The following is a 26,259-nucleotide window of genomic DNA, read 5'->3' as shown; positions in this document are numbered from 1 at the left end:
CGCTTTTCGGAGATCCGTGAATGTTTCAAGATATACTTGCAATGATATGAATTTTGGCAAATTGCTATGAAGTTAATGCAACCACATATACGTCATAAGCATAAACAATCACCTACTTTTCTCTAAAATCTGTCACAAGAAGTGTTCAAATAAAATTGGGGGTCGTGTCGAGTGTCCGCTGGGCAGTCAGGGCTATGCATATTCATTACTACAACTGCGGAGCGTAAACGTGGAGCTCACAGTTTGGTGCTATTGCTTTGCTAACCAGCTTGCTTTTTAACAAGCTATATTGTACATACAATTTTTTGAGTATATATGTTTTGCAAGCACTTAATGTTTATGTTTAAAATCCATCAGACATGCAGAAGCAAACGAAATATGTGCCGCTGCTCGTAACTGTCGGATTGCGAATACTTATGCATAAACATATAAGGATATTACCATAGTCGAAGCCAGCCAATCAATTACCGACCTACGGAGAGCCAATCGGCGCGTATACCGCATCGGTATAAATTCGGGCGAGCGGTCATTTCGAATTTATCAGTTGAATTATACAACAAACGAAATGGCACGTACCAAGCAGACCGCTCGCAAGTCCACTGGAGGAAAGGCTCCTCGCAAGCAGCTTGCCACCAAGGCAGCTCGCAAATCCGCCCCAGCCACTGGCGGTGTGAAGAAGCCCCATCGTTACAGGCCTGGAACTGTCGCTCTCCGTGAGATCCGTCGCTACCAGAAGAGCACCGAGCTTCTCATCCGCAAGCTGCCCTTCCAGCGTCTGGTCCGTGAGATCGCTCAGGACTTCAAGACCGAGCTCCGCTTCCAGAGCTCCGCCGTCATGGCTCTTCAGGAGGCCAGCGAGGCCTACCTGGTCGGTCTCTTCGAAGACACCAACCTGTGCGCCATCCACGCCAAGCGTGTGACCATCATGCCAAAGGACATCCAGCTTGCCCGCCGCATCCGTGGCGAGCGTGCTTAAATTGTTTGGCTCCAATCCAAACCCTAAAGGCTCTTTTCAGAGCCCCAAATCTATCCAGAAAGAATTCTGAGAATACTCTATATTGATGTTTGAACTCGGGTTTATTTACTATCTCGAGTACGTAAGAGAGAGAGAGAGAGAGTGGGGAGGAGGAGACGGGACGGGCACTGTCAGGGCTCTCTACATGGGAAGATAGTTGGATTACAATAATTATATAGGGCTACCCATTGCTTTAGTGTCCTGTGCCTCTAAAGGTATACCGGGAAAGAGTTCTTCAAAAGCAATTACATGTAGGGCCTACATGATTTACTCGATTATGTAAGATTGCACTCCAGCTTAGCCGAAACAAGGCAGGGTTCCGTCCCAAGCACAGACAGTTTAGCACTCAACTGCACTTGCTACGGCAACGGTCGACTGGCACGTCCGCTCGCACTTTTTTTTTTTCGTTTTGCTAGAAGGCGCCGTCCGCTGTACTGATACGTTGGCGCCATTTTTTTTGTCGATTTGCAAAAAGCCTTCGACATGCATGGTTGATCACCTTATCTTTTTTTTTCTTCCAAACTTGAAAAGATGGGTGTCACTGGTGCAGAGTTGTATCATTCAAACCGGAGAATAAGGACTTTAAAGAGTGTGTACAGTTCTGGTCGAGGCGAGGATTTAGCCTTTAACGTTTTGCAAGATACAATTTGTACAGTATATTCAGAAACCACTCTATGAGATGCCAGAGAGCACGCAATTCTAAGGGGTTACGTTGTATCAAAAGTTTATTTGATGAAAAGCGGTTTTGCAATGGCTGAGATATCCAAAAACAAGGTGAAACAAAGAGATTCTAATAACAGGCGTGGCCTGTCGCCTTTTATTATCATCACTTTTTTGGATATCTCAGCCAATTGAAAATTAATTTTCATCAAACAAACGTTGAATCATTTCTTTCATATTTCATAAGAGGTTTAATCTCATTAGGAATGTTCAAAACATGAATCCCCACCTCAACCAGTACTGTACCCATACTCTCTGAAGAAAGATCACTAACCAGAGAAGTGTCGCAAGGATCGTAGCTAGGACCGTAGTTGTTTAGTATGATTATTTATCAATAATATCAATTCGGGGTTTTTTCTGACTGCAGGACCCATTTATACGCCGATGACACGGTCGTTTAATACTCACGTGAAACCCGAAAGTTGTGGAAAATGTTTTGCAAAGAGTTCATTGGTATGGAAACATGGATGGCTGACAACAATTTAAACATTAATTTTGATAAAACTGTTTGTATGTTATTTGGTACAAAATAATATGCTAAGAAGGCAACAGCATTTGAATGTTAAATTCAGGGAAAGCAATTACACTGTATTTCCGTTGAAAAGTTTTAACTATCTGGGAATTATTGCAGATGATAAGTAACCGTGATGTTCAGATCGAACAGCTATGTACAAGTTAAGTAAAATGATTTGGTAACATGCATGGGGCGCTTAAGATAATTTGTTGATATGACTGAATTGATAATATTCTTTGTGTTACCTCATTTTGATTACGGCGATGTAGTATATGACAGTCCGTCAACCGTAACTGTCTTTCTCAACTCCAGAAGATGTGAAATAGAGCCGGGAGATCAATTTAGAAAGTTAACTGTTATTCTCATATTACTACCAGTGATGTTCATTGTAGTTTGGGGTGGAATACAGTAAATAAAAGACACACACAAAAAAATCATCTGCTGTTATTCATGTATAAGATTATAAATGACATGGCCCCAAATATATGACAGAAATAATATTGAAGTACATGTACAAGACATCACCATACTCTCTCCGTAATCAAAACGATCTACAGTCACTATAGCCTCAAACAAATTGTAAGAGATCATTCTCATACAGAGCTGCAGCAGCTTATAATAATTAAAATGCCTGATGATTTACGTCAACTTTCCTCTTTTGCCGTTTTTAAGTTCTAAATCCCTTCCACCTGATCTTTTTATATGCTCCAAACCTATGAACAATTATGTAATCATGGTACATTTTTATGTAATCACAATGTTGCAATAACACTGTACCGTTCTATGTGTGATTGTGTTACAAGTATATTCTTATTCTATTATCAGCCCCTGATTCCGTGAAATTCTTATAAACAGGGCCCGCGTTGAAGACCAGAAGTGACAATCATTGCCACTACTGGTAATGGGCTACTTTCCGTATGTTTTTTTTTTTCTTGACCTTTATGTAAAACATTCTTCTAACTGTATGGAATATGTTGATTTTTATTATGCGGAAATAAAACAAACAAACACGATACTAATACAAACTGTATACAAATTGAGAACTCATATAGATCGATCTGCTTTGCCTTGAATGTTTGTGGCAGAGGTGATTCCAAAATATCATTTTTATCCTTTTTTTTTATTGAGGCATCGATCGAGGCACTCAAGGTCGAACGTGGGCAGAGTACTCTTGCTTTACATTTGGGATAAAAGGGGAAAATAGTCCATGGAGGCAAATACTAGTACTGTAGTGGTGGGTATGCCAGCGTTGCGTAAGGATCAGTGATCGTAGCGTTCGAAAATAACGCGCGATGTAAATTGCTTTATGATGTCATAATTGCTGTTCACGTACATGTAATATTGTTGCATTCCACAGAGTGAACACATGTCAGAATGGCTTTTATATGTCACGATAGCTTTTAATTGAATACTTCAAGGACTCAACTGTATTTATGGTCCTATTAGCTCTGTTAGAGTAAGGGGTAGGTAATCTAGAATTAGGGGCATACATGTACTACGCTACGGCCGCTAAAATAAACCATTATACATTTTAACGGACATGACCAACAGCCCCCCCCCCCCCCTTTGAAAACAAAACAAAACAAAACAAAAACGCTCCGCGTCCCCTGTTCACGATAAAATCCTTACTCCCGTTCTAGCCATCTGAAGAAAAAAATAATCTCCCGCCAGGTCCAAGACACGAATGAATACGCAAACTCGCATAACCACTGATAACGAAGATAATGCCACTTCAAAGCTTCAGTACATGGAGGTGGTTATCAAGGAGGCACAATTGTATTTCATACCTCCTTGGTCTTACATACCTAAGTAAACATTGTCAATGCAGTGTGCCGATCGCGCGAACGGTGAACAACCGTAATACACTTAGTAAATACGTGTACAGTGTACAGTCGTAAAAGGGCGACCCCTTTACAGGAGTTGTGTGCCAACGCCCTGACCAAGTGAAGGAGTTTCAGGAATCTACAATTAGCAGGTAATGTAAGCATCCGAGTATATCCGCACTACAGGTTAATGATCTATTGTTTGGTGTTAAATGTCAGTTCAATTCACGACACCAGCTCCACTCATGAATAGAAACTGGCAAGTGGCAACAGTAGGATTTAGATTCCAGACCAGAGGTACTTTATACTGTATTTAGTATAGTCACTGTACCCGTATTAAAAAAATTAAAAAAAAAACGGGCTGGAATACAGTGTATGTTTTCAGTTTATAAGGCAGCTTCTCATATTTCTAGACTGACGGTAGTACTGTAGTTTTATAACAACCAAACTGAGTTTGTGACCCTCAACAGCTCAATTATGATGCACATACGATTACGTATCTCCACACTGCGGCATCTGCAGTGTGCGATCTTTACCAAGTTCACAGCGTGCCGTGCGAATTGTCGCTACCCTGAACTCGTTCATAGCAGGCGAGTCTGTACGGATACTAGTACAATGTATGTCCCCATTTATACATTGTACTACACATTGCACAATAGGCCTACTGAATAATAGGCCTACTACATAATAGGGCGAGCCTATATACACGTACATTGGTTGTGCACTTCCCTCCTATACCCTCCCCCTTCATTTCCCCATTATGATGGTGTTAATGGGAAGGGCCCGGGAAAACGAAATCATATATTTGGTGTATTTACATTGTAGTACAAAATTGGAAGCTATAACTGTCATCTGTCCCGTGGTTGCTTTTTCCGACAGTTGCGATCTTACAAATCTAATTTGTAGAAGAAGAATTTTCACACCTCAAGCTTCACCCCTCTGCTTATACCCATTGCTTTCAACTGCACATAATAACATGTTTTCTTGATTTTCTTGAAGAGAGTTATTACCTCCTGCGCATCATGTATAGTTTTTAGATTTTTTTTTCAAAGTGTCATCTTGTTTTATCCAGGCTGACTGTCGGCGGTGATGATGATCAGAGTAGGAAAGCTTGTTTTAAATGCTGTTGTGACACCTTTGACAGAAACAGGTGCACGATTAGTATAGGTTTTCCCTGTCAATTTCATACTTAACTTTTGTCATTCAAGTTCCTACTCCGAGCATTCAATTTTATGCATTCCACGCTCGCAGCACTGTGAATCAGCAATCAAATTCAAAATCCATGCAGTCATTGAAATTCACTATCAAATTCACTATCGGAGAATTCAACTTTGAGAAAGGAGCACGCATTTCAGCAATGAACATTCGCATTCATGTCAAGCTGTTGACGAAATCTCGTCGGTCATTCAAATTCGTATTATGTGCAGTTGAAAGCAATGGGTATAAGCAGAGGGGTGAAGCTAAATGAAAAAGACACGCATACACGGCTCCAAATTGACTAAATTCAGGACCTCTTTTTATATTGAATACCGTTATTTGAAACATGGTTGCCTATTCACGAATTTGAATGCTCATTGCTGAAATGAATGCTCCTATAAAGTGAATTCGAATGACCGGATTTTTAATTTGATTGCTGATTCAGTAAACGTGGAATGCGAGAAATTGAATGCTCAGAATAGGAACTTCAATGACAAAAGTATGACATTAACCGGGAAAACTTATATCAACGAGCGATTAATGTTCATGTGTATATACATTAGGCCCATGATCGCATAAAAAAAAAATGCTTGCACTCGAATGGCCTATTTGTAATCAAACCCTAGTAGAGTTTGAATGTGGACCTGTGAATTCTTTTTGACGGGTTCCATGGCAACCGTAAATGTAAACGCTCTGATTTCCCGTCTTGATTAATATTTGATGTTAATCAATAATGCTTACAGTATACGTCATGTAATGATTACACTCCAACTGAAGCTTGAAACTGCGGAACTTTGTAATACAATATAATACATTACGTTATCTCTCTGGTATAAGTACTTATGGCGCTCTTACAACCAGTGAACACTTATCACAGAAGCGATGAATGAAAGTTTATTGCTTAACAATTCCTTGTATCCCGTTCGGTATTTACAATTCTAGTACATGTACATCTAGAAAAAAAATATTTCTTTCACAATATAAACATCAATATGCAATATCTTAACGACCTGACATCTTACATTTAATGACACACATAAGCAACACACATGTATACAAAATAATCTACACTAACAATATTATCCAAACATTAACCTCAATAATGTAACTATCGTTTTGTTAACCATGACTCTCTTAATCAGATATCTGGCAAGCAATGACGGCAACGAACTCAACATGGACTACACTTTTCACAGTAACATGGGAAATTGAGAGGCAATTTGATCCGTTGCCATGGCAACATTGGATGGGCCGTTACGGGAAGACCATGTGGGTCGCCTGCACCTTTCTCTACCTCGTCTTCATTTTCGGCGGAGAGAGACTTATGCAGACCCGTGAGAAATACCAGCTCAGGCAACCACTACTCGTCTGGAACGCCTCCCTCGCGGTATTCAGCATGGTTTCGGCATGGAGATTGTCCATCGCCACGTACGAGTTAGTGTCGCGCCAAAACGCCTGGCATTCCCTCGTCTGCGGTCCAGACTTCTACGCGCGCGGAGGCCACTCCGCGTTCTGGTTGTTCCTCTTCGCGCTCAGCAAGGTGGCAGAGTATGGCGACACCATCTTCATCGTTCTACGAAAAGCCAAGCTCATCTTCCTGCACTACTTCCACCACATGCTAACCTTTCTCGTAGGCTTTCACACGTTTGCCTTCAGCAACCCGACCCTCTTTATATCGGCGTTGATGAACGTGTATGTACATTCCCTCATGTACTCGTACTACCTCCTCCGTATACTGGGAGTTCGGGTCCCCAAACGTCTTGCCATGGTGCTCACCACCATTCAAATCATCCAGCTGATCATAGGAACGTACGTGCAGTTTTATGCTGCTTGGATATTCTTTAAGGGAGGGGCCCCTTGCAACCTGGACCTGTTCGCAGTTGTTGTAGGTTCGTTTGGTTACGGGAGCGTCTGTCTACTGTTCATCGATTTCTTCTACAAGACATACTTCAGTCAAACACATCAAGCCCCGTCTGGTGTAGAGCGAAAAACACGCAAAGACAAGTAAACATCTCTACGTGCCCAGTGTAGTGTCTCGGTTACCTCAGGATATGGAATAAGAATGAAAATGATAAAATATGTCTTTGATACAACTATTTTAAATCATGGCTGTTTCTATGCATTAACTGCGATGCAACGTTTTTTCTGAAGAAAAAAAAAAAACACCTGTAACTTTGGAAGAGTTATGGGTTAATTGCCGAAACAATGACGACGAAGGGGAAACAATAAAGATATCACTCAATTTCGTGCAAGCAAGGGAATCTGTTGAGGAGCTTTCTCCAGTGGGCATCCTCTGATCAAACTCATGCATGTTTATGTCTATTCGCATTGATGCGCATAATAACCGTCGACCTCGCACAAGTCAAAAATTAGTTAAGTCGAAGAAAACTTTTATCCCATGATGGCTGAAAACACATGCTGATTTTTCAAGTCGAAACTCACTTGAGCCGTTTCTGCGGTTCCTTTTGATTCTACTTAGCGATGTTAACTGGATGGGCCGATAGCCGACTCCCGTTGTGACGAAGCCTCGAGACCCGCAGTTTTCTTTCGTTTTAGCAAAATTCTTTAAAATCGAAGGGATTTAACAACAGACTTTAATGATAATTTGGGGATTGGCGAATTGCCCTATATCGACGTAAATATGCACAGAATTGATCAGTGTTTTTAGCAGTAACCATGATAAAAGATTTACTCATAGGCATACGTACTCGAGCAAGATTCTAATCTACGACCTCTTGACCTCCGGACAATATCTTGACGGAAGAGGAATTTGAATAATCACGCAGTACACGCTGCACTTGATGTCTTCATAGCGGAAGCTCGATGTTCTAGTGGAGACGACGCCTGTCCGGAGATCAGGAGGTCGTAGGTTCGAATTCTGCAAGAGTACGTACTCCCATAATTTCTTTTTTATCACGGCTCCTACTAAAAACACTGATCAATTCAGTGCTTATTTACGTCGATATAGAGCAAATCGTCAATCAGTTGCAATGACAATATTTTGACAAAAGAATTTCATGAATCTGAATAATTTTTGGACCTGAATATTTATTCGTTGTAACGATATTTTGTTATTTCCATGTTCGTTGAAACAGAGGCACCCTGCATACCTCACATTAGCTTCACCGTGTATTTGCACAAATATCGCTTGATTTTCGTTATGCATTGTGTTTTTAAGAACTTGTCTAAATTGTATCCGTTTCTATAATGTAGTGTATATACAGGTTAACGAGCTGGGGCGTGATCCCTCGATATTGAAAGTTTCGCGGGACTCTTATGCAAAACCCTCCTGTACAACTCTTTTGTTATTCCCAAAAACTGAATAGGATCGTGCCTCGAATAAACTTCATCGTATATTTGACTACAGATACCTTTGTTCAGCCATTTCTTACCATCTCCTCCTTCCCTATGGTGATATTCATATAAAACAATGGCGAAACGAGGATAATTATCATCCAGTAACCCCATAAGAACGTCAGGATGCAATATTTTAGTACAGCTATCATACTGTATTACTAACTAGTCAAACTAACCAAACACCAAGTGTGTCAATACGATTAATGTATTTTTAAGTATAAGGGAGGGTGAGGTTGTATACAAGACCCTATAGATGGCAATAACGGGGTGTATCTAGTCGCCTACACAACAATCAATTATGAACTTAACTATCCTATAGAATCCCATATATATACATATACATGGGATTCAGCAAAGTTTTGGTAACTCCTAACGTGGTGTCGCCGTTTCTCTTTTGGCCATTGATTTGGTATCTGAACAGTTCTAATATATTATATGTATAAAGTATATCTGTATATATATTTCTACATACTGTAATATATATATATATATATATATATATATATATATATATGTGTGTGTGTGTGTGTGTGTGTGTGTGTGTGTGTGTGTGTGTGTGTGTGAAACAGGGAAAGCAAAACAAGAAACAAACTAGCATACACTAACACAAAAACATATGCATTATACATATATGCAATCATCATTGTGCCTTACATTTTGACCACTGTAAAACGATTAAAAATTGTATGGTTGCGTTGCACCCTTCTGTCTTTCTAAAGTTGTTTCTATATCGTATAGTGTTAGATTTGATAAGTTGACGTTATGAATCGGTCGGCAGAGTTTTACTAGATATCGAAGATAATCATTCGTATATGATTTCAAAGGTCACGATGTCCAGAGTAGTTGAATACCCATTTGCAATTTGCAGAGGCACCAATTTTGTTTGCACAATCATTATGCATCGTCACCAAGATATGAATTATAGGATTACAACAAGTTATTGTGTTAAGCTTTCAATGCATCTTTGCAGTGATACAGGTCAGTAAACGAGTTCAACGACCGATGAAAATATGTATCTCAATCATATGATCTTATTTATCCAAATTTGCTTGACCTTTGCAATCACCATTATTATTTTTTTTTTAGTTTCCCATACACCTGTAAACTTGTATCGAAGCCGAGTTGTGGCTTTTTTGTCTCTTGAAAATGCGATCTCTTAAAACGTGAACTCTGCACTATAGGTACCTATTATGCCACCTACAAAACTAAAACATTAATAGTGTATGACAAAGGCATTCGGGAACGGACGACACACACACACACACACACACACACTCATACATACAGAGAAGAGAGAGAGGGAGAGAGAGATGAATATACATGTGATTATTATACATCGTTAGCATCAATAAAGTATTGAAATTTGAGCCATCCCGTCCTAATGGATGAGCTAAAATTGATATTGTAAACACATTCACATTTATGGAGCTACTATATAGTAAACGTCCAGTTTTTTTTAAGTCATTTGGGAGTTCGATCAGATTTTATTACATGTATATGATTTGTATGGCTAAGTTATAAATGGATTTAAACGTGACAACTCCTGCAATGGGTTGGCAAAACAATGAAAGATGTTAATCTGAAATATCTGAGGGAAGGTTTGGAATGCGTTTTCGTTTTGATGATAAAAAGGGATAATAAACCCAACTTCAAATCGCCTGAATCGTCTTTGTTTTGTAGCAGAGCTATTTTGAAGCTATCTTTATAACCCATTTATTCTACTTTTTAGTTACTAATGAGTTTCTGTGTTTTTCAGTTTCAGTTTCACAATGTTTTCACTGATCTGTTCTCTGTTGCAACCACTGATTATGCAAACCCAATGTGAGTAATTCGGTGATTTCATTGCTTCGGCAGTATCCTAATTACACACAAACAAAATATTCTTTGAACTAATAATCAAACGAATGTGCATACTTAATGATTTCAAAAAGAATGACTTGTATACTCATAAATGTGTCAGATACTGCACAAAATATAAAACGGTCGTCACATAGCAATTATGACTTTCAGAAGGAGTTAAGCAATAGGTAGGACTGCTGTAGTCGCCAAATCATAGTCAACCAAAAACCACAAAAATTGATATATATGTTATATAGTATACACACACACACACACACACATATATATATATATATATATATATATATATATATATATATATATGTGTGTGTGTGTGTGTGTGTGTGTGCTTTTGTGTGTGTGTGCGTACAAACCGGTCTGAGATCCCATTTTGAAATCTTCGCAAGCAGTAATTTGCACTTGATGTGGAATTTTTCTTATTTAATTTATATTTTTTTACCTTCTAAGTTTTAAATCAAAGGCATAAATATTTGCAAATAAATAATACTCGCCGTATAGGAATCAAAATAACAAAAAAAGTAAGCACTTGTGATCACGATAGACATGTTTCGACATGTGAGCAGCTGATTCTTTGATTTTATGTCATAACTTTGAAACTCCATATACGTACTGTACCTTTTTTGCATGACAGACGTGTTTGATTATTGTATTGCATGTAATTATTGCACTGCATTCAGATTACATTACGCAGTAACTTACAAATAAAAGCGACTCTGAGCAAAAGTAAGATTACAAGAATAAAAGGATCGCTTGATACGTGCTATATTGGAAGGAAGACCCCATCTCAGAAGAACGGGTCTGATACGTACACGGCGAACGCGATTTCTGTCAAGGGGAGAGATGAAAATGAATTACCGGTACATTGTACTAGCATCTACCGGTACCTAGCATCCGCAGCCATTAGCAAGAACGAGCCACATTTTTGATGTTGAACATGCACTACATTATATCGTGATTACTCTAGTTCTTTGTCCAGATCTTTCAGTTATGTGCATACGTAGGTTCGCCTCAGCTGAATTTCTGATATGCTATTGTGGAAGGAATATCCATAAATCTCCGACGAAAGACCCGCTCTTCAAGCCGTTCCATTGTTATCGTTTGTATAGTGTCACATGACTGGTGGGAGGGCACGTGGTTTGTTGTAAAACGGGATCATGTGATTAGAGACAGCACAATCGCATAGGCATCGCACACTCAACTCTCCACCATGGCCATGCTCATTAGTCCCTAGGCCCATAGGAAAGCGAAAAGGAAGCTCAGATCAAGAACTCCGAATCTTGATGACTTGTAGCAGGTAAATAAATCTTATGCCGAGTCGATCGAGAGTTGGACGAGAGCTGAGAGAGAAAGGTAGTGTGTGTCACGTACAAAATACTGGACGAGGAGATAGATTAGAAGGCTCAAAGAAACAAAGATGAGTCTACTTTTTGGCATCGCGTTGTTTTCCATCATCGCGAGCAGTGGCTTCGCTGCGTACACGCCCGACCAAGTCACTAATCTCCCCGGCCTGAAGACCCAGCCGAGTTTTCGTCACTTCTCAGGCTACCTGAATGCATCGGCGGAAAAGAAGCTCCACTACTGGTAAGTTCTTATTTTCCCCCACTATTTTATAGTTTGCATTTTTCTTTAATTAGCCGTTCAGCATGTTGCAATTTGAGGGTCCACACCATTCATTTATCATAGCGACAAAGTCTAAACCGTGTTGTCGCAATTTTTGTTGTCACATCACTTCCGCAATGATCCAAATCATTGCAGTGAATGCCAATCCTCGGAAATTTAATGATTACCTGTTAATTTAAAAAAAAAACATAACAAAGACATCAAAGTTTGATTTATCCAAGACTTCAAGATGAAATATAAAATGGTATTCACTGCACTAGGCATGGCCTGGTCAGTCAGCAAGTATAGACATCAGGGATGTGCTCTAAACTCATTGGAACCCTGTTTACTGACGACTACTGATATCTTCACCTTTCATATGTATTCTTTTATTCATTATGGAATGTATGGGGGTGTGCTGGGTTATAGCTACATGTATTTCTTATATATGCCCTTACTATCATCTGATCATTCTCAATGTCTTATTCAACCAAGCTAAGAAATTGTATTGTAAAATTTAGTCCCAATTTGAAAATGTATACTTATGTCAGTTATGAAATGTATGTCACATTATCCAGATTTCACAATGAATATAATAAGCGCAAAGCTCGAGTGCACACAATGCATGAATACAGGCTCTTTCCAGCTAGACTGGAAGTATCTGTCTCTACACAGGGGGCTTCTTGTCTGACGTTGGGACATGTATGGTCACCGTGGGGGGGGGGGGGGGGGGGGGAGGGGGGCTGACCATACATGTCCCAATGTCAGATAAAAAGCCCCCTGTGTAGAGACAGATACCATTGGTCTAGGACACAGCATACCTGTCTGCCTAGCTTGCCTGATCAAAAACATGCATGATGATGCTTCATGGGATGTATGATATCTTTATTTCAATTACAAATTTCTTATGCAAAATTCAAAAACAACATCTCTGTGAATATCATTCTCAAGAGATTTAGAAACCAATAGAGGGGAACACAGGTGGTGATATCATTTCATCTACTATGCACACAATTATTATGTGGTTCTGACCGGTGACCGATGGTATCATTTCTAGGAAATGTGTCAACTGATGAAGTTCCATAATTTTTTAGTTTATTGACTGATTTCAGTGACATTTTTTCCACTCTTTTAGATGTTGCTCTTTTTAATAATTTAATGATGAATATATCACAGTAATATTTTTATGATTATTTATTTGGCATTTGCAGTTTTACCAAGTGAACAATAAAAAACAAACAAACTAAACAAGCATTATACTATTATACAGGATAAGAAGTCATAATAGTCAACATAATTGTTATATGGCTTTGAATGACACCCTGCCTGAGCTTATTACAGATGATTGGGTTTTTCCCCCATAATTGTGTATAGCAGTTGAGTCATTATTTTTTGTGCTCTCTATTTACCAGGTTTGTGGAGTCTCAGAATGACCCGGCTAATGACCCTGTGGTTCTGTGGATGAATGGGGGCCCTGGTTGCAGCTCCATGGACGGCATGCTAACCGAGCTCGGTCCCTTTCATGTGGGTGTTTCTCGTAGTAGAAATCAAATTACTGTAGAATTAAATGAACAACATATCGGTACATGTACTTTTGAAAAATCAAAGTCAGACCAAACATATATTTGGAAATTGTGAATGATTAAAAGCAGTTTTTTTTTTTTTTTTGCACTTCCTGTTCAGCTAGTGACACATGGGTTGCATGTAAATTTTGAGGACTTTCCATTGAGATCTACTATAATGCAAGGGTTTACTAACATAAATTTGTACCTATGGATGTACATTCCGTCCTGATGTAATAACAAGTTATTCTATTAACCCGTACATCAAAAATGCTTTTCAATACTTGGACTCCTCTTTGTGTACGTTAGTTGTTGCTACAGTGGGCAAACGTTGGGCAAGCTTACAGGTTGTCAAAAAGAAGAAATGTCAGAAAGGCATCATGCATGAAATTTGAATATGTTAGTAAACCAGTCTAGAAGAGCTCTGCATCGATGAATAAACTCTCCTACTATCCCAACAGGTGAATCCCGATGGTGAGACTCTGTACATGAACGAGTACAGCTGGAGCACCAAGGCCAACATGATCTTCCTTGAGGCTCCCGCTGGGGTGGGGTACTCCTACTCCCCTGACAAACAGTATGCCACCGATGATGACAAGGTAAATCATTTGCATGATGTGTGTTTCTGAGACTACACTTTTAGTTGTTTTGTTGTCAGTAATTGTATTTCATGGACAATTGCACATGCAAAAGTGAAAGTGAAACCCAATAAAAAAAAGGAAAGATTAGAGGAAAGATTGTGTTTAATGACTGTTACATCTTTTTCTTGTCTTAGTCTCAGAACGTAGTGAGCCTTGAAATATGAGGTACATCTCAAGTACATACCTGGTAGATCTCTTGTTCTCCTTGACAGTATACTAGCAACCATGGGTATCCCACTTTCCTTTTTCTCACAACCTAGCTCGTAGTCCCTCACAATATATGTTTATGATGCCAGAATGTACTGTAGTTGTGCCTCAAGTAGGTCACGATTCTGAAAACAAAGAGGAAGAGCTATTTTAAGTGGACTGTTATGGACTGCAGTACTTTCTCTTACTTATGCTCTGCAGTTTGTTCATATAAAAGGAACAAAAGATGTGAAAGCATGCTTATTACCCCATTGTGTTGGTATTCATTTCCTGTTTTGTCCTGTTTCTTGTTTAGCTTCTTTCACTTTTTCTCTTTCTATTATTCTTCCGTCTGTTTCCTTATTTTGTTTATTTCATCTCTCACTTTTCCTTTTTCTAATTTTTATCTTGTTTATATCTTTTGTCTTTTCTATTTCTCTCGAAACATCTAACCAGGTGTCAATGGATAACTACTTAGCGCTGCAGAGTTTCTTCAAGAAATTCCCCGAGTATGCTTCCAATGAGTTTTATGTGACTGGCGAAAGCTATGGGGGGATTTACGTGCCCACTCTCTCTCTTCGTATCCTTCAAGGGAATGCGACCATCAATATGAAGGTAAATAATATAATATTCAGTCAATACCAAGTAGGGTGCTACATAGCTTTAGGTTACCACTTGCCCAGTCGGGGCAAGGAGATTTTCAAATTTGCTGCAAAACACTTGCCCGGATATTAGTTTTACTTGCCTGAAAAGAAAGTCCAAGATATAAGGAAATAATATAGAAAATCATGCATTAGTCAAGGGCTTAATAAAGCACAATCATTTGAATAAACAGCACACATTGATTCGCATGCTAACAATGGAGTAACAAACTTGGTCCGATTAAGTGTTGCCGTTGCTGCATTGCATTGCATTACATTAGGGCTTCTTCTTTAAGTAATGGAAAGTTGCTGAAGTGAAATATAAAAGTGTGTTGCATCACTAAACAGCCATTGTCTTTGGGCTTTTGTATGGTTGACTTTGTGGGTTTGTTGGGGGAATAAGTGAAAAAAAGATGGCTTCAAAACTGTTTGCTTGCCCAATTCGGGCAAGCATTTGTTCTCATTGTTCAAAAACACTTGCCCGAATTGGATTTTCACTTGCCCAGTGCAATCGGGCAAGTGCTTATGTAGCACCCTGCCCAGTAACATGTTCAGCAATGCTCCACTTGTAAAGTGTGAAATATCACAGACTTCAAAAACAAAACACTTTGTGTGAGCATACTCAGTGTTCAGATTTATATATTGTACAATTCATGCTGGTAGTATGGATTATTGAAGTTACGCTTTCACAGCATGTTTTCTTAGTGATATTGTGGCTGTGTATGTGTATATAGTGTTTCAGTGCAGGGTGTGGAGAGCAAGAAATACTCCAGTGTGTATGCTCAACTATGTATTAAAGAGATGGTATAGTATTGGTTGAGGTGAGAATTCAGCTTTTAATTTTTTGCAAGATATTGAGAAACCACTTCATGAAATGTTAAAAAGCATACAATTCTAAGAGGAATTCAAACTTTATTTGATTAAAATCGTTTTTGCAGTGGCTGAGATATCCACACAAAAAAAGAAAGCAAAGCAATCCTAATAAAAGGTGGATCCAACCTTTTATTAAGCTTGCTTTGTTTTGGATATCTTGGCCATTTCAAAACAAATTTTCATCAAATAAACTTTCAGTTCCTCTTGGAATTTTATGATATTTCATATTTCATAAGAGGTTTCTCTATCTCAACAACAACAAAAAAATCATCAAAAATGTTTTAAACCTCAAGCCCCATCTCAACCAAAACTGTACCATCCCTTTAAAAAGCAACCCTTTAAAAAGCAAGCAAGAAGGGAGGGGTTTGCTCTTGAGTTTTCGGTGATCTCATGTTTAGGTATTTTGAAGAGAAAGTCAAGGAATCTCAGATTGTGAAAAGCAGACATCTACATTGTATATTCATTCTCATCTACAGTAGTCAGAAGTCGATCGCATCAGCCTTTAGAGATGATGTCTTTCTCCAGAGAAATAATTTATTCTTTGAGAGGTCAAAAGTTGTACCCAATCAATCCAATCCATCTGCCCTCCTTACCTTTGCAGGGCTTTGCTATTGGGAATGGAATCACCAACTTTGATACCAACACAGATTCCCTCATCTACTTTGCCTACTACCATGGCCTCCTCGGGCTTGAGTAAGTGACTGACACTGTCCACTTGGAAAATATTGGAGGATTGCCTTCTGAGTATGTGGTGGTGTTTTTGTCATTCCATTCTCCATGACTGAGAGGAGAATGTTTTCTTTGGGGAAAAAAAAATGTCCCTACCGGTATTGTGATTGATAGTAATATTAGAGAAGCAAGATATCAAAAATATTTGATTGAAACGGGACATCTAATCAGAAATAGTCAGAAAATAAAGGTGAGTGGAATGTTATTGAATCATGAAAATAGAATCCATTGATGACCTTGTAAAGAACTGTTTTTGTTTCACAATGTGGTCACATAAAGCTCTTCATACATTTTAGTAAATTGATATGACTGATGTCATATTTTTGCTCAAGATACATAATTAGCCCATCTCTAAAATGTCGAAAGTTCAAAAATTTTTGGTCAAGGCCAGATTCTGAAGAGGGGATCTCCAGCTATAAAATTATGTATTACTCATCAAACTGGGTTGTTCCTAGTCCACCAAAATATGTGACTGTAAAGCAAACATACATGTGTTAAGGTATACTGCTTTAGAAAAGTGGCTTGTGAAGGCAAGGATCTATTCATGTGCACTGCGTTGCCATCCATAAGTATTGTGTGCTGCATAGAGGAAGATTTAAAACTCAATGACAATTGCAGGAACAGGAACACAGTATCAGATTGTCTGAAAACGTAGTACAATCATTTACAGCATTCTACGTATTTGGGATCATGTCAACATATATCCAGGCTGCTGCTTAATATAGGGAAATTTACTGTACTGGCACTATATATTCAGATTCAGTTGGTGTTGAAAAATTAATCACAGACACCAGTGAAGTTTGATGAAATTTGGAGAAGCCGTTCAGAAGTTGTAAAATAAATTTTCAAAGCTTTGGTTCCAGCCTTATGCAGTCATGGCTGTATTAGAAGGTTACAACAATACATGATATGACAAACAAGGGGTGGGGGTGGGGAATCTAATCACCTGTCTTAATGTGTGGTCCATGTTTTAATGGATATATCAATGCCTTCTACTTGCTATAGGCAGCAATTGTTTTCCAAACTGTAATGAAAAGTAGCACATCTCTTTATCTGCAAATATTATCATTTTGATGATATGAACTTTGATATCTCCTCCCACCACCTTCCCCTAGCTTATGGAAGAGCCTGACTGAAAACTGCTGCAATGGAACAAAGTGCATCTTTTCAAAGACAACGGATGCCAATTGTCACACATACGTAAGTCACGTATTTGCTCTGTATCACTCTCTTGTGCACCAACTTTAAATAAAAGAATGTAAAAATCAGTTCAGATCACTAAGATCTGGTTTTAGTAAAATTTGCACAAAAAAAATAAAATGTATGAATATCTAATCTTTGTGTATTTTTTATTGGTTGTAATAATGTAATAATTTAATGAAAATCTGGTGTATCAATGATAACCTAAGTACCAGTCTGTCTGTCAGATATATATATACAGTTAAACTCGCCTAAGTCGACATCGCATATGTCGAATAATCGCGCAAGTCGATGATTTTAAAAAGTCCCGAGCTATTGCGATCGCTCTTCGTCCGGCGTCTGGCGTGCGTAAACTTTTACATTTTCATCTTCTTCTTGAGAACCCCTTGACCGATTTTCACCAAACTTGGCAGATAGCATCCCTAGGGGGATAGGATCTCAATTTTTCAAGTGGGCACCATACGCCACCTGGGGGGCCCCCAGAGGGGCCCAAACCTCCCAAAATTAAGGAATCTTAAAAAGTCTTCTTCTCTAGAACCAGAAGTGATAGAGCTAAGTTAATACTATGAATTAGTACATTGATGACTGTAGTTTCAAGTTTGTTCATGGCGGAATCAGGGGTGCCCCCCTTGGGACCCGGGGGGGGGGGGGGGGGGGGGGGTGGGGGGGTGGGAAGGGGTCCTAATGGGGCCCAAATTGTACATTTTCATCTTTTTCTTGAAAATGCCATTATGAATTTTCACCAAAGTTGGCAGGTAGCATCCCTAGGGGATGTAAGGAATCTTTGCAGATTTTCTCTAGAACTGGAAGTGATTGAGCTAAGTTAATACAATGAGTCAGTATGTTGATGACTGTTGTTTCAAGTTTGTTCATGGGAGAATCAGGGGTGCCCCCCCCCCCCCCCACCCCCTTGGGACCCAAGAAAGCGGAATGGGATGGGGGGGGGGGGTTCTAAATGGGGGCGTAAATTTTCATCTTGCTGAAAACAACATAATGGATTTTCACCAAACTTGTCAAGTAGCATTCCCATAGGGATAAGATCTCAAAGTGTTTGAATGGGCACCATGCTTTCCATGGGGGCCCCAGGGGGTCCAAACCGCGAATATTCAATAATATTTTTCCCTAGTTCTAATCAAAAGTGATAGGGCTTAATTTCCCAAGCTGCAACATTCTATATAGTACAGTGTACTTGGCAGGTATTTTTACCAGTGTGATGGAATATGTAAATGGACACCATGCCCCCATTCTCAAAGCTACCCCCACCATAAGTTTCCAATGTTCTAAGGTAAGAGTCTGCAAGAATGCATGGAAGGTGAACTTGCGATACTCAGGTGAGCGCGTGACTCCTGGGTCTCTTGTCTTATATGAAAATAATTTTTTTTTTTTCATTCTTAAATCCTCTCTTTGTGTATGTCATGTAATAAGACGATGTCTTTGAAATGCTTCTTTATCCCCTATAAGACTGGGCTTTTTTTTTTGGCTGTACTATATTGGGGGAATATGAAAAATGCAACAGTGTGCAAAACAACATGAATTTGATCTACTGGTACTCATGTCACAAACTTTTATAGTTTTAGCCATGCGACCATGGTTACAGATGAACTTTTGTGCTACTCTAATTTTTTCCCCCAGGTTGGCGAGTCTCTGGACATTGTATACAACATTGGGCTGAATGAGTACTCCCTCTATGCTGACTGCTATTCGGGGCCATCTGGAAAGAGTCCGCTTGTGACGCGCTACCAGTTTGACATGATGCATGTCATGGGCCACTTCCCAACCACCCCGCCAAAGTTTTACAGGGTGAGGACACACCACTACCACTTGTGTAACCACCACCACCACCACCACAAATACTGCCACTATGTCTACTTTTCCTGCAACTGCTGTGATGTCTACTACTGCTACCATTGCTACTACTACTCCTAGTACTCTACAACTGCAGTTGCTATTACTAGTACAACCACCACTTACTTCATTCCCCCTGCTACTACTTCCACTACTATCAATAATTATGAGGATACTTGTTTTAGTTGCTCTCTTTGTAGTATTGCCATCGCCGATTATTGTTCTTTGTCCCAATTGATAATTCCTCCTTTGTTGAGGCAATTTTCTTCGATCTCCTAGCACAAACAACATCCACGTACCTCCTCTGAACATTGACCTGATTAACACATCTCCCTTCTAACTCTACCACTGTCTTTGAACATTCCACTACCATATCAAAGCTATCTCACATTGTTTGCCTGTCACCTCATTGCAGATCATCAGACCTTTTCACCCTCCCTTTTGGGAAGGATATCATGCATCACAAAACCTACCAGAAGTCACAAAGAAGTTTGATTTCCTTTGCAGACCTGAAAATATGTTTGTTTGTTTTTTGTCAACATAAATGATTTGGGGTTTGGGACATTTTTGAAGCAGTAATTCTTTGTCCATAAATCTGAAATTTTGAAGCACAAAATGAAGTGTAAAAAGTAAAAGGATGATTCATGTAGACTTTTTTTTTTGTTATAATTTTTGTGTGTGTGTGCGTCGGATGTTGGTTCCTCCATTTGCCATAGGTAAGGCAGGTGCAAGTGTGATTGAAAGCCATATAAAGACTGTAAGAAACAATTGCCAGCAGCATTGATATTTAAAAATAAAATGTGGGAGTGAGTATACCAAATTTTAGGTTCATCTGATGATTTTTTTTAAAATGGTTGCTATGGATAAGTATGTGTGTGTGTGTGAAAGAGCCTTCTTGTTGCCAGTACCAAGTAAAGTTTTGTTGTAATGCAAGATTTTAAGTCACCTGAATGAAGTACGCCACAAGACATGTTATGACTGAAACTGTTTTTTTTTTTCCAAGCATTACAAAACACATACTTTGATTGTTCCACGCCCTAATGCTGATTGGTAATTCATTAAAAAAAAAAAAAAAAAATGTGTTAACCTTCTCTCCTCTCATTCTCTTTCTCTCCTTCCAACATGTTATGCCAATTTGAATCCATCAAAATTAGGTATCTTCTCCAGCGGGCAAGGGTCTTGATTTGACACCTCCGTGCCTGAACCGAACGGCTGAAAAGGCTTACCTCAACTTACCAAGTGTCCGTAAGGCCCTCCACATCTCCGACCAGGCGCCATCTTGGGAAATATGCAGGTGAATATCTTTTCATATCACATGCACCTCTCAATAAAATCCCCGCCAGAACATGTTGCTTCACACTTGGCAGATGCATTTTTTGATAATAATAGATGCATGTGGGGTGTTATCAAAGGAGATTTTACGAAACAACTGTGCTTGGATGAGATGGCAGGGATGACTGGTAAATTTTTTTTTGGTGATACATTACATTGATGACAAGAAATAATTAAGACACAATAAAAGCCATCAAGTGGAAATCCAAGGAAACAGGAAACATGGGTGTTTGTTTGTTTGTTTGTTTGTTTATGTGTGTGTGTGTGTGTGTGTGTGGTGTGTGTGTATGTTTGTGTTGATTTACTCAAGCATTGGTGTATGTGCCTCATGAAGTTGTGCAAAAGTGTGTGGGTCAGTGTGTGTGTTTGTGTTTACCATGATTTCTTCTGTGTGTAATATCAACACAGCATTTGCTCTGTGACAATTTAACCCTTTACCAACTGAAGATTCTGTACATAATGGCGTATGGTTCCCGAAAAGGTACAGCACTATTACTCGCATGTCGAAAAAATTCTATAAATATGTAAAATAGCTCACTACATGTTTATTTTTTTCTATTAAAAGTTATGTTTATTTGGAAGCCTATTAAGACATTACCAAGGGAATGGTGTGTCACAGAAGTAATTCTGACATACTTTAGCTGACCTTTGACCTCTTTCAAATTACGTAATTATATATTCAATAGGAAAACAATAAAAATGGTAAAGCATAAAACTATAAACAAAAAGGTGGATGGGTGGTTTCAGGCTTTTCAGTTACTAATGGGTTTGTGATGCTTGGTAGCAGCGAACACATGCATTTTACATGCATTACTTCTCTTCTTCTGCAGCAACCTTCCATACTCGACCATCTACAACACCATGTTCGACCAGTACCAGACCTTACTGACCAAGTACCGTGGAATGGTCTACAATGGCGACACGGACATGGCATGCAATTTCCTGGGTGATGAGTGGTTTGTCGAGTCCCTCGGGCTGAAGGTGCAGAAGCAGCGAGTGCCCTGGAAGGTCAACGGCCAGATCGCCGGATTCTTCAAGCAGTTTGAGAATCTCTCCTTGGTGACGGTGAAAGGGGCGGGGCATATGGTGCCGGCTGATAAGCCTGCCGAGGCACTTCACATGTTTACTTCCTTCCTCGAAAACGGTCCACTGTGAGCCTTTTCCCATCCCTGTTTGCAGTACTCTCCTTGGGGGCAGGCATCGCGAGTCTTTAAACCTTCTCAGAATGGAATTTCTTATCTAATTTCTAGTAGCCACTTTGGCAAGACATCTTGCAATTGATACATCGAGCTCTGAGAGAATTTCACTGCACAAATTATCACTTTGTAACTGTATTTTACTGCATATTTTGAGAGATAAACCTAGTTAAATGGATTTATTGATTCTGCACAAGATCATAATGAATCAATCAAGATATGGGTACATTTCAAAGATTAGTCATAGATTTATACATTATGAGGCTTAAACACAAATCAGCATCCACAACATATAGTTATGCACATTCAAATCAGGCTCATGTGAATGAATATCTTTAAATTTTGTCATAGAACACTCACTTTGAGTGATTTAAGTTGTTAAGATGCAGTTCCAAACGACAAAAATCTTTTTTCTTAGTCTTGATATGTTTAAAAATGTGGTAAATAATTATCCTGTTAATGAGGCATATGCTACAGGAAAACATTCACCCAATAAATATCTCAATTTGTGCACATATATAGTCCTGGGAAATGACAAAAGTAGACTTTTATTTCCTCTGCATGGTGAAAGCACCTTTCATCTGAAGAGAAATTGGTATTTCATGTTAAGTAACTGATGGATGGTGACTGTGAATTGAGTGATATTAACAGTGTAAGCTGGCACTTAAGCTAAAGGAAGCCTGCTTTTTATGACACCTGTGTAATGTTTTGTAGTTGAGGGCAACTACATTTCATAATGCTGCAAATATGAAAACTGTCACCAAAGTTCAATCAAATCAAAATCGCTACCCTTGCCCATGTCCTATCAATCTTAATTACGGTAGACTTTATGTGTGATGAGCTGGGACAATCATCTTGATCTGATTACAAGTGTTATGATATATGGATTGATGCAAGCGCTGAAATCCAGTGTGAAATGTGTTCAAGCTTTGTCGTGTACATGAGAAGTTTTAAATCTTGGTGATGTAAAGGAGGATGAAACTTTGGATTGATAAACTGCCTAATTCAGTGCAGCTGCAGCTGTAAAAGTTTACTTGTTATGATTCCCCAACAGGAAGCAATCCATCCTAGAAATACAATTAAATACCTGTTTGCTTGCTTAGAGTACTCTCTAAAGAAATAACATGACCAGACTATTATGTCATAGGTGACTGTAGCCACTGAGATCTTGAAACAATATAAGATCTAGGAGACATGTAGTTTTCATTCCAGATCATAGAGCCTGCTTCTGAGCTGAAATATGTACATTTCTCAGCGATTTATTTATTCCCTCCTGTTTGTTTGTTCTCCCAGTGCCTCCCCCTTGTGACCTTAAAATGCAGATCAAAGGAGGAATCTTACTATGGAGATCTGTATTCATGAGATTATGTTTTACTCCAACGTTCTTAAATCTCTGTCTCCTTCATGTTTCGACCAAAGTGTACACTATTTTGGGCAACCAAAGAATGTTTGTGCATGTTGCAATACACTAGTAGCATCTGTCAGTGATATTGAATTGTATTTTTATAATATAGATACTATATATATGTGCATGTTCCATTCCATGTCCTCTTACCTTGTCATTTCCAGAAAAGCATTTGTCAACAATCATTCTGGGATATAGTTCCCATATTTAAGTAGTGGTAAAAGATTTACCAGTGCTTTGATTTCATGCAAAGGAAAGTAGAGAATACAAGTAATACCAACTGTTATGATAGAATCAGACATTGAGGATTTATTGAATGTGTGAGAGATGGTGGAGAAATGTAAGGTGCAGTGGCGTATATTTAATAAAGAGAGTCTGGCCAACTCGTAAATTGGACACCATGTCGTTGCCCAGCGTATTACACATTACATGGTTAGAGTGTACGCGCAGACGTAATAATGAAAACCTACCAAATAAGGGGTAGTGAACAATTGGCACTGCGTATGAGCGTATTTTGGTAATGACATGGCTCCACAAAGATCACACGACCAATTTTGCCCAATCATAGGCTTCAAAACTCATAAGCCGAAAACCGAGTTGGCCAAACTGTCTTTATATACGGCACCGGTTAGATGACCATGGCCAAATACTGTATACGCTGTTATTTTCATGTACAGATATTTTCGCGAATGAAGAGGTCACAAGATGTTATTTTCATGAACTGATGCCGACGCGAATGAAATGCGCTATCACCCAAGTGCATCAAGACATTTTCGCGTGTTGTTAAATTCGTGATCCAACTGTGATTCACGAAAATAACAGCTTATACAGTAGCCGTGCAAGTGAAAACATTGTTTTGATTTGTTTTGTTTGTGTTTGCAATGAACTGCAACAATATGTATAGAGTATACAATGTGATACAATAGTCATACAAAGGACTGCAGCTTGAGAATGGCTTGACAGCTCTTTTGACAAACAGATTAATTAGGACATATCTGAAGTAACTGTATTGACTGGCCCGGGAAGGATTCTCTGCACCTTCACTGTGTGCTGTCGGTTCATAACAATGACAGCAGGTTAATTGCAAACTCTACATCCAGTGATTTTTGTTGAGGTATTTTGAATGTTTCTAAGTTGCAAAGCATTTGCAGAAATCATGTGCTTCATAATGGAAAAATGGAATGGTTTTTATACTGGTATGGATGAAGTGCTTGTCAGAATTGTGTCACATAATTTGTGACAAGTGCCTTTTTAGCAAATGTCTTCTCATTGCAATCATGTTTCCAAGATTTTAGACACATTGTTCAGAGTTGTAAAGTGCATTTATTGTATACCTTGACATTGTGTTACCAGTTAATAAATAATGCCAAGGATCGTGTTTGCAATATGTAATTGTACAGGAATTTGGAAAGATGAGCAGCTCCTTCTCAGCGCAGAAATGTAAAAATCCATGTGACTTGTAGTTTATAGAACCAGATAAACAACACTGATACTGTACACTTCATATGTTTCACAACGTTTTTATAATTTCATGAGTTTCGTGTGTCGGATGCTATTCATGAATTTTACGTCATGAGGAAATATGAGCTTTGATCCTGCCATGAATGCAACGTTTACACATACACGTGTACATTTCTCCTTTCTTCTCTTCTGGGAAGTCTCCGATTTGCAAAAATTAGACTTGCTGTAATATATATATATATATATATATATATATATATATATATATATATGGCATATACAGTATACATGCACAAAGAATGACATGATTGAGTAATAATGTAATAATGTCGAAATGTGTAATAGCAATCATTGGTGTACTTGTGTCCCTCTCATTACTTTATTCCAGTGTTGTCATCAACATAGAATACGAACAGTGATACGAATGTTGCATTGATTTCCACAGACATTATTAACCTAATTTAGTGCCATTAGATCAATAGCCAAATGAGGCATATTTCCTTCACCTAATTTTGTCAATGTCACATTGATTGTGTGGGTTAAGTGGTAGAATTCACGTGTATGTCATTGCTGCATACATTTATTCTAAACTGTATTTGAAGATGGCCTTTGTTACTGATAGTGTATGACCAAAGGTCCGTCAAAGTATTGTCAGGTTGGCATACGAGTTTTGCCAATGATCTTTCTCTTTTTGTTTTCTTTTTATTTAGGGGGAGATATTTTCATCTTGTTCCCTTTGATTTCAGTCTTCATGAGAATTTTTATCTTTTTTTTTTATGGTGGCAGTGCAATTCCCAAACAAATCATGTTTTTACCACACTGTTCAATCAAAGTGTAATCAGTTTTATGCCTTTGTCACATTGTTATTGATATTAAGTAAAAAATGAAACAATGATGGCAATAATGATGATGGTGATGATTATACACTACTACAGTGATTATCATCTCCATCATCATTTCCAGTTATGATGACAATGATGAAAAACATAACTGAAGCCGTTATCCAAAATCTAAGTTATCTCTCTTTTTTTTTTCATGTTTGGCACTGCCTTGATACAAGAAGCACATAAGGCATGAGCAAATGTTCTACAAAATGAATTCAC

At 38.7% G+C, this 26,259-nt stretch overlaps 3 protein-coding genes across 3 annotated transcripts; all 3 read left to right on the top strand.

The window, feature by feature from the left end:
- The first annotated feature begins 560 nt into the window (after nt 1-560).
- On the top strand, nt 561-1,018 carry LOC139720436 (histone H3, embryonic). The gene has a single exon (XM_071631796.1). The coding sequence runs from the start codon at nt 566-568 to the stop codon at nt 974-976; it is 411 nt and encodes a 136-aa protein (XP_071487897.1). The 5' UTR covers nt 561-565; the 3' UTR covers nt 977-1,018.
- A 5,407-nt stretch (nt 1,019-6,425) lies between these two features.
- Nucleotides 6,426-7,277, top strand: LOC139720516 (very long chain fatty acid elongase 6-like). The gene has a single exon (XM_071631869.1). It carries the CDS (start codon nt 6,426-6,428, stop codon nt 7,275-7,277), a length of 852 nt encoding a protein of 283 aa, XP_071487970.1.
- Nucleotides 7,278-11,697: 4,420 nt separating this feature from the next.
- On the top strand, nt 11,698-25,053 carry LOC139720515 (lysosomal protective protein-like). The gene is made up of 9 exons (XM_071631868.1): nt 11,698-12,067; nt 13,498-13,609; nt 14,109-14,246; nt 14,931-15,089; nt 16,590-16,681; nt 17,833-17,917; nt 19,550-19,717; nt 20,917-21,056; nt 21,925-25,053. Exons 1-9 carry the CDS (start codon nt 11,901-11,903, stop codon nt 22,247-22,249), a joined length of 1,386 nt encoding a protein of 461 aa, XP_071487969.1. The 5' UTR covers nt 11,698-11,900; the 3' UTR covers nt 22,250-25,053.
- The last annotated feature ends 1,206 nt before the right edge of the window (nt 25,054-26,259 follow it).

This window comes from Diadema antillarum, unplaced genomic scaffold (assembly GCF_040938485.1).
Source record: "Diadema antillarum isolate AM-2024a unplaced genomic scaffold, OU_Dant_1.0 scf00000128, whole genome shotgun sequence".
In the NCBI taxonomy this organism is placed as follows: Eukaryota; Metazoa; Echinodermata; class Echinoidea; order Diadematoida; family Diadematidae; genus Diadema; species Diadema antillarum.
This window is presented reverse-complemented; position numbering and strand designations above follow the sequence as displayed.

What these genes read in the sequence shown, in the direction of transcription:
- LOC139720436 (XM_071631796.1), top strand. Translation starts at nt 566, where the DNA reads ATGGCACGTACCAAGCAGACCGCTCGCAAGTCCACTGGAGGAAAGGCT.
- LOC139720515 (XM_071631868.1), top strand. Translation starts at nt 11,901, where the DNA reads ATGAGTCTACTTTTTGGCATCGCGTTGTTTTCCATCATCGCGAGCAGT. An exon ending in CATGGCCTCCTCGGGCTTGA is followed by an intron (nt 16,682 to 17,832) that starts GTAAGTGACTGA and finishes ACCTTCCCCTAG; the next exon opens with CTTATGGAAGAGCCTGACTG. An exon ending in CCCCGCCAAAGTTTTACAGG is followed by an intron (nt 19,718 to 20,916) that starts GTGAGGACACAC and finishes CATCAAAATTAG; the next exon opens with GTATCTTCTCCAGCGGGCAA.
- LOC139720516 (XM_071631869.1), top strand. Translation starts at nt 6,426, where the DNA reads ATGACGGCAACGAACTCAACATGGACTACACTTTTCACAGTAACATGG.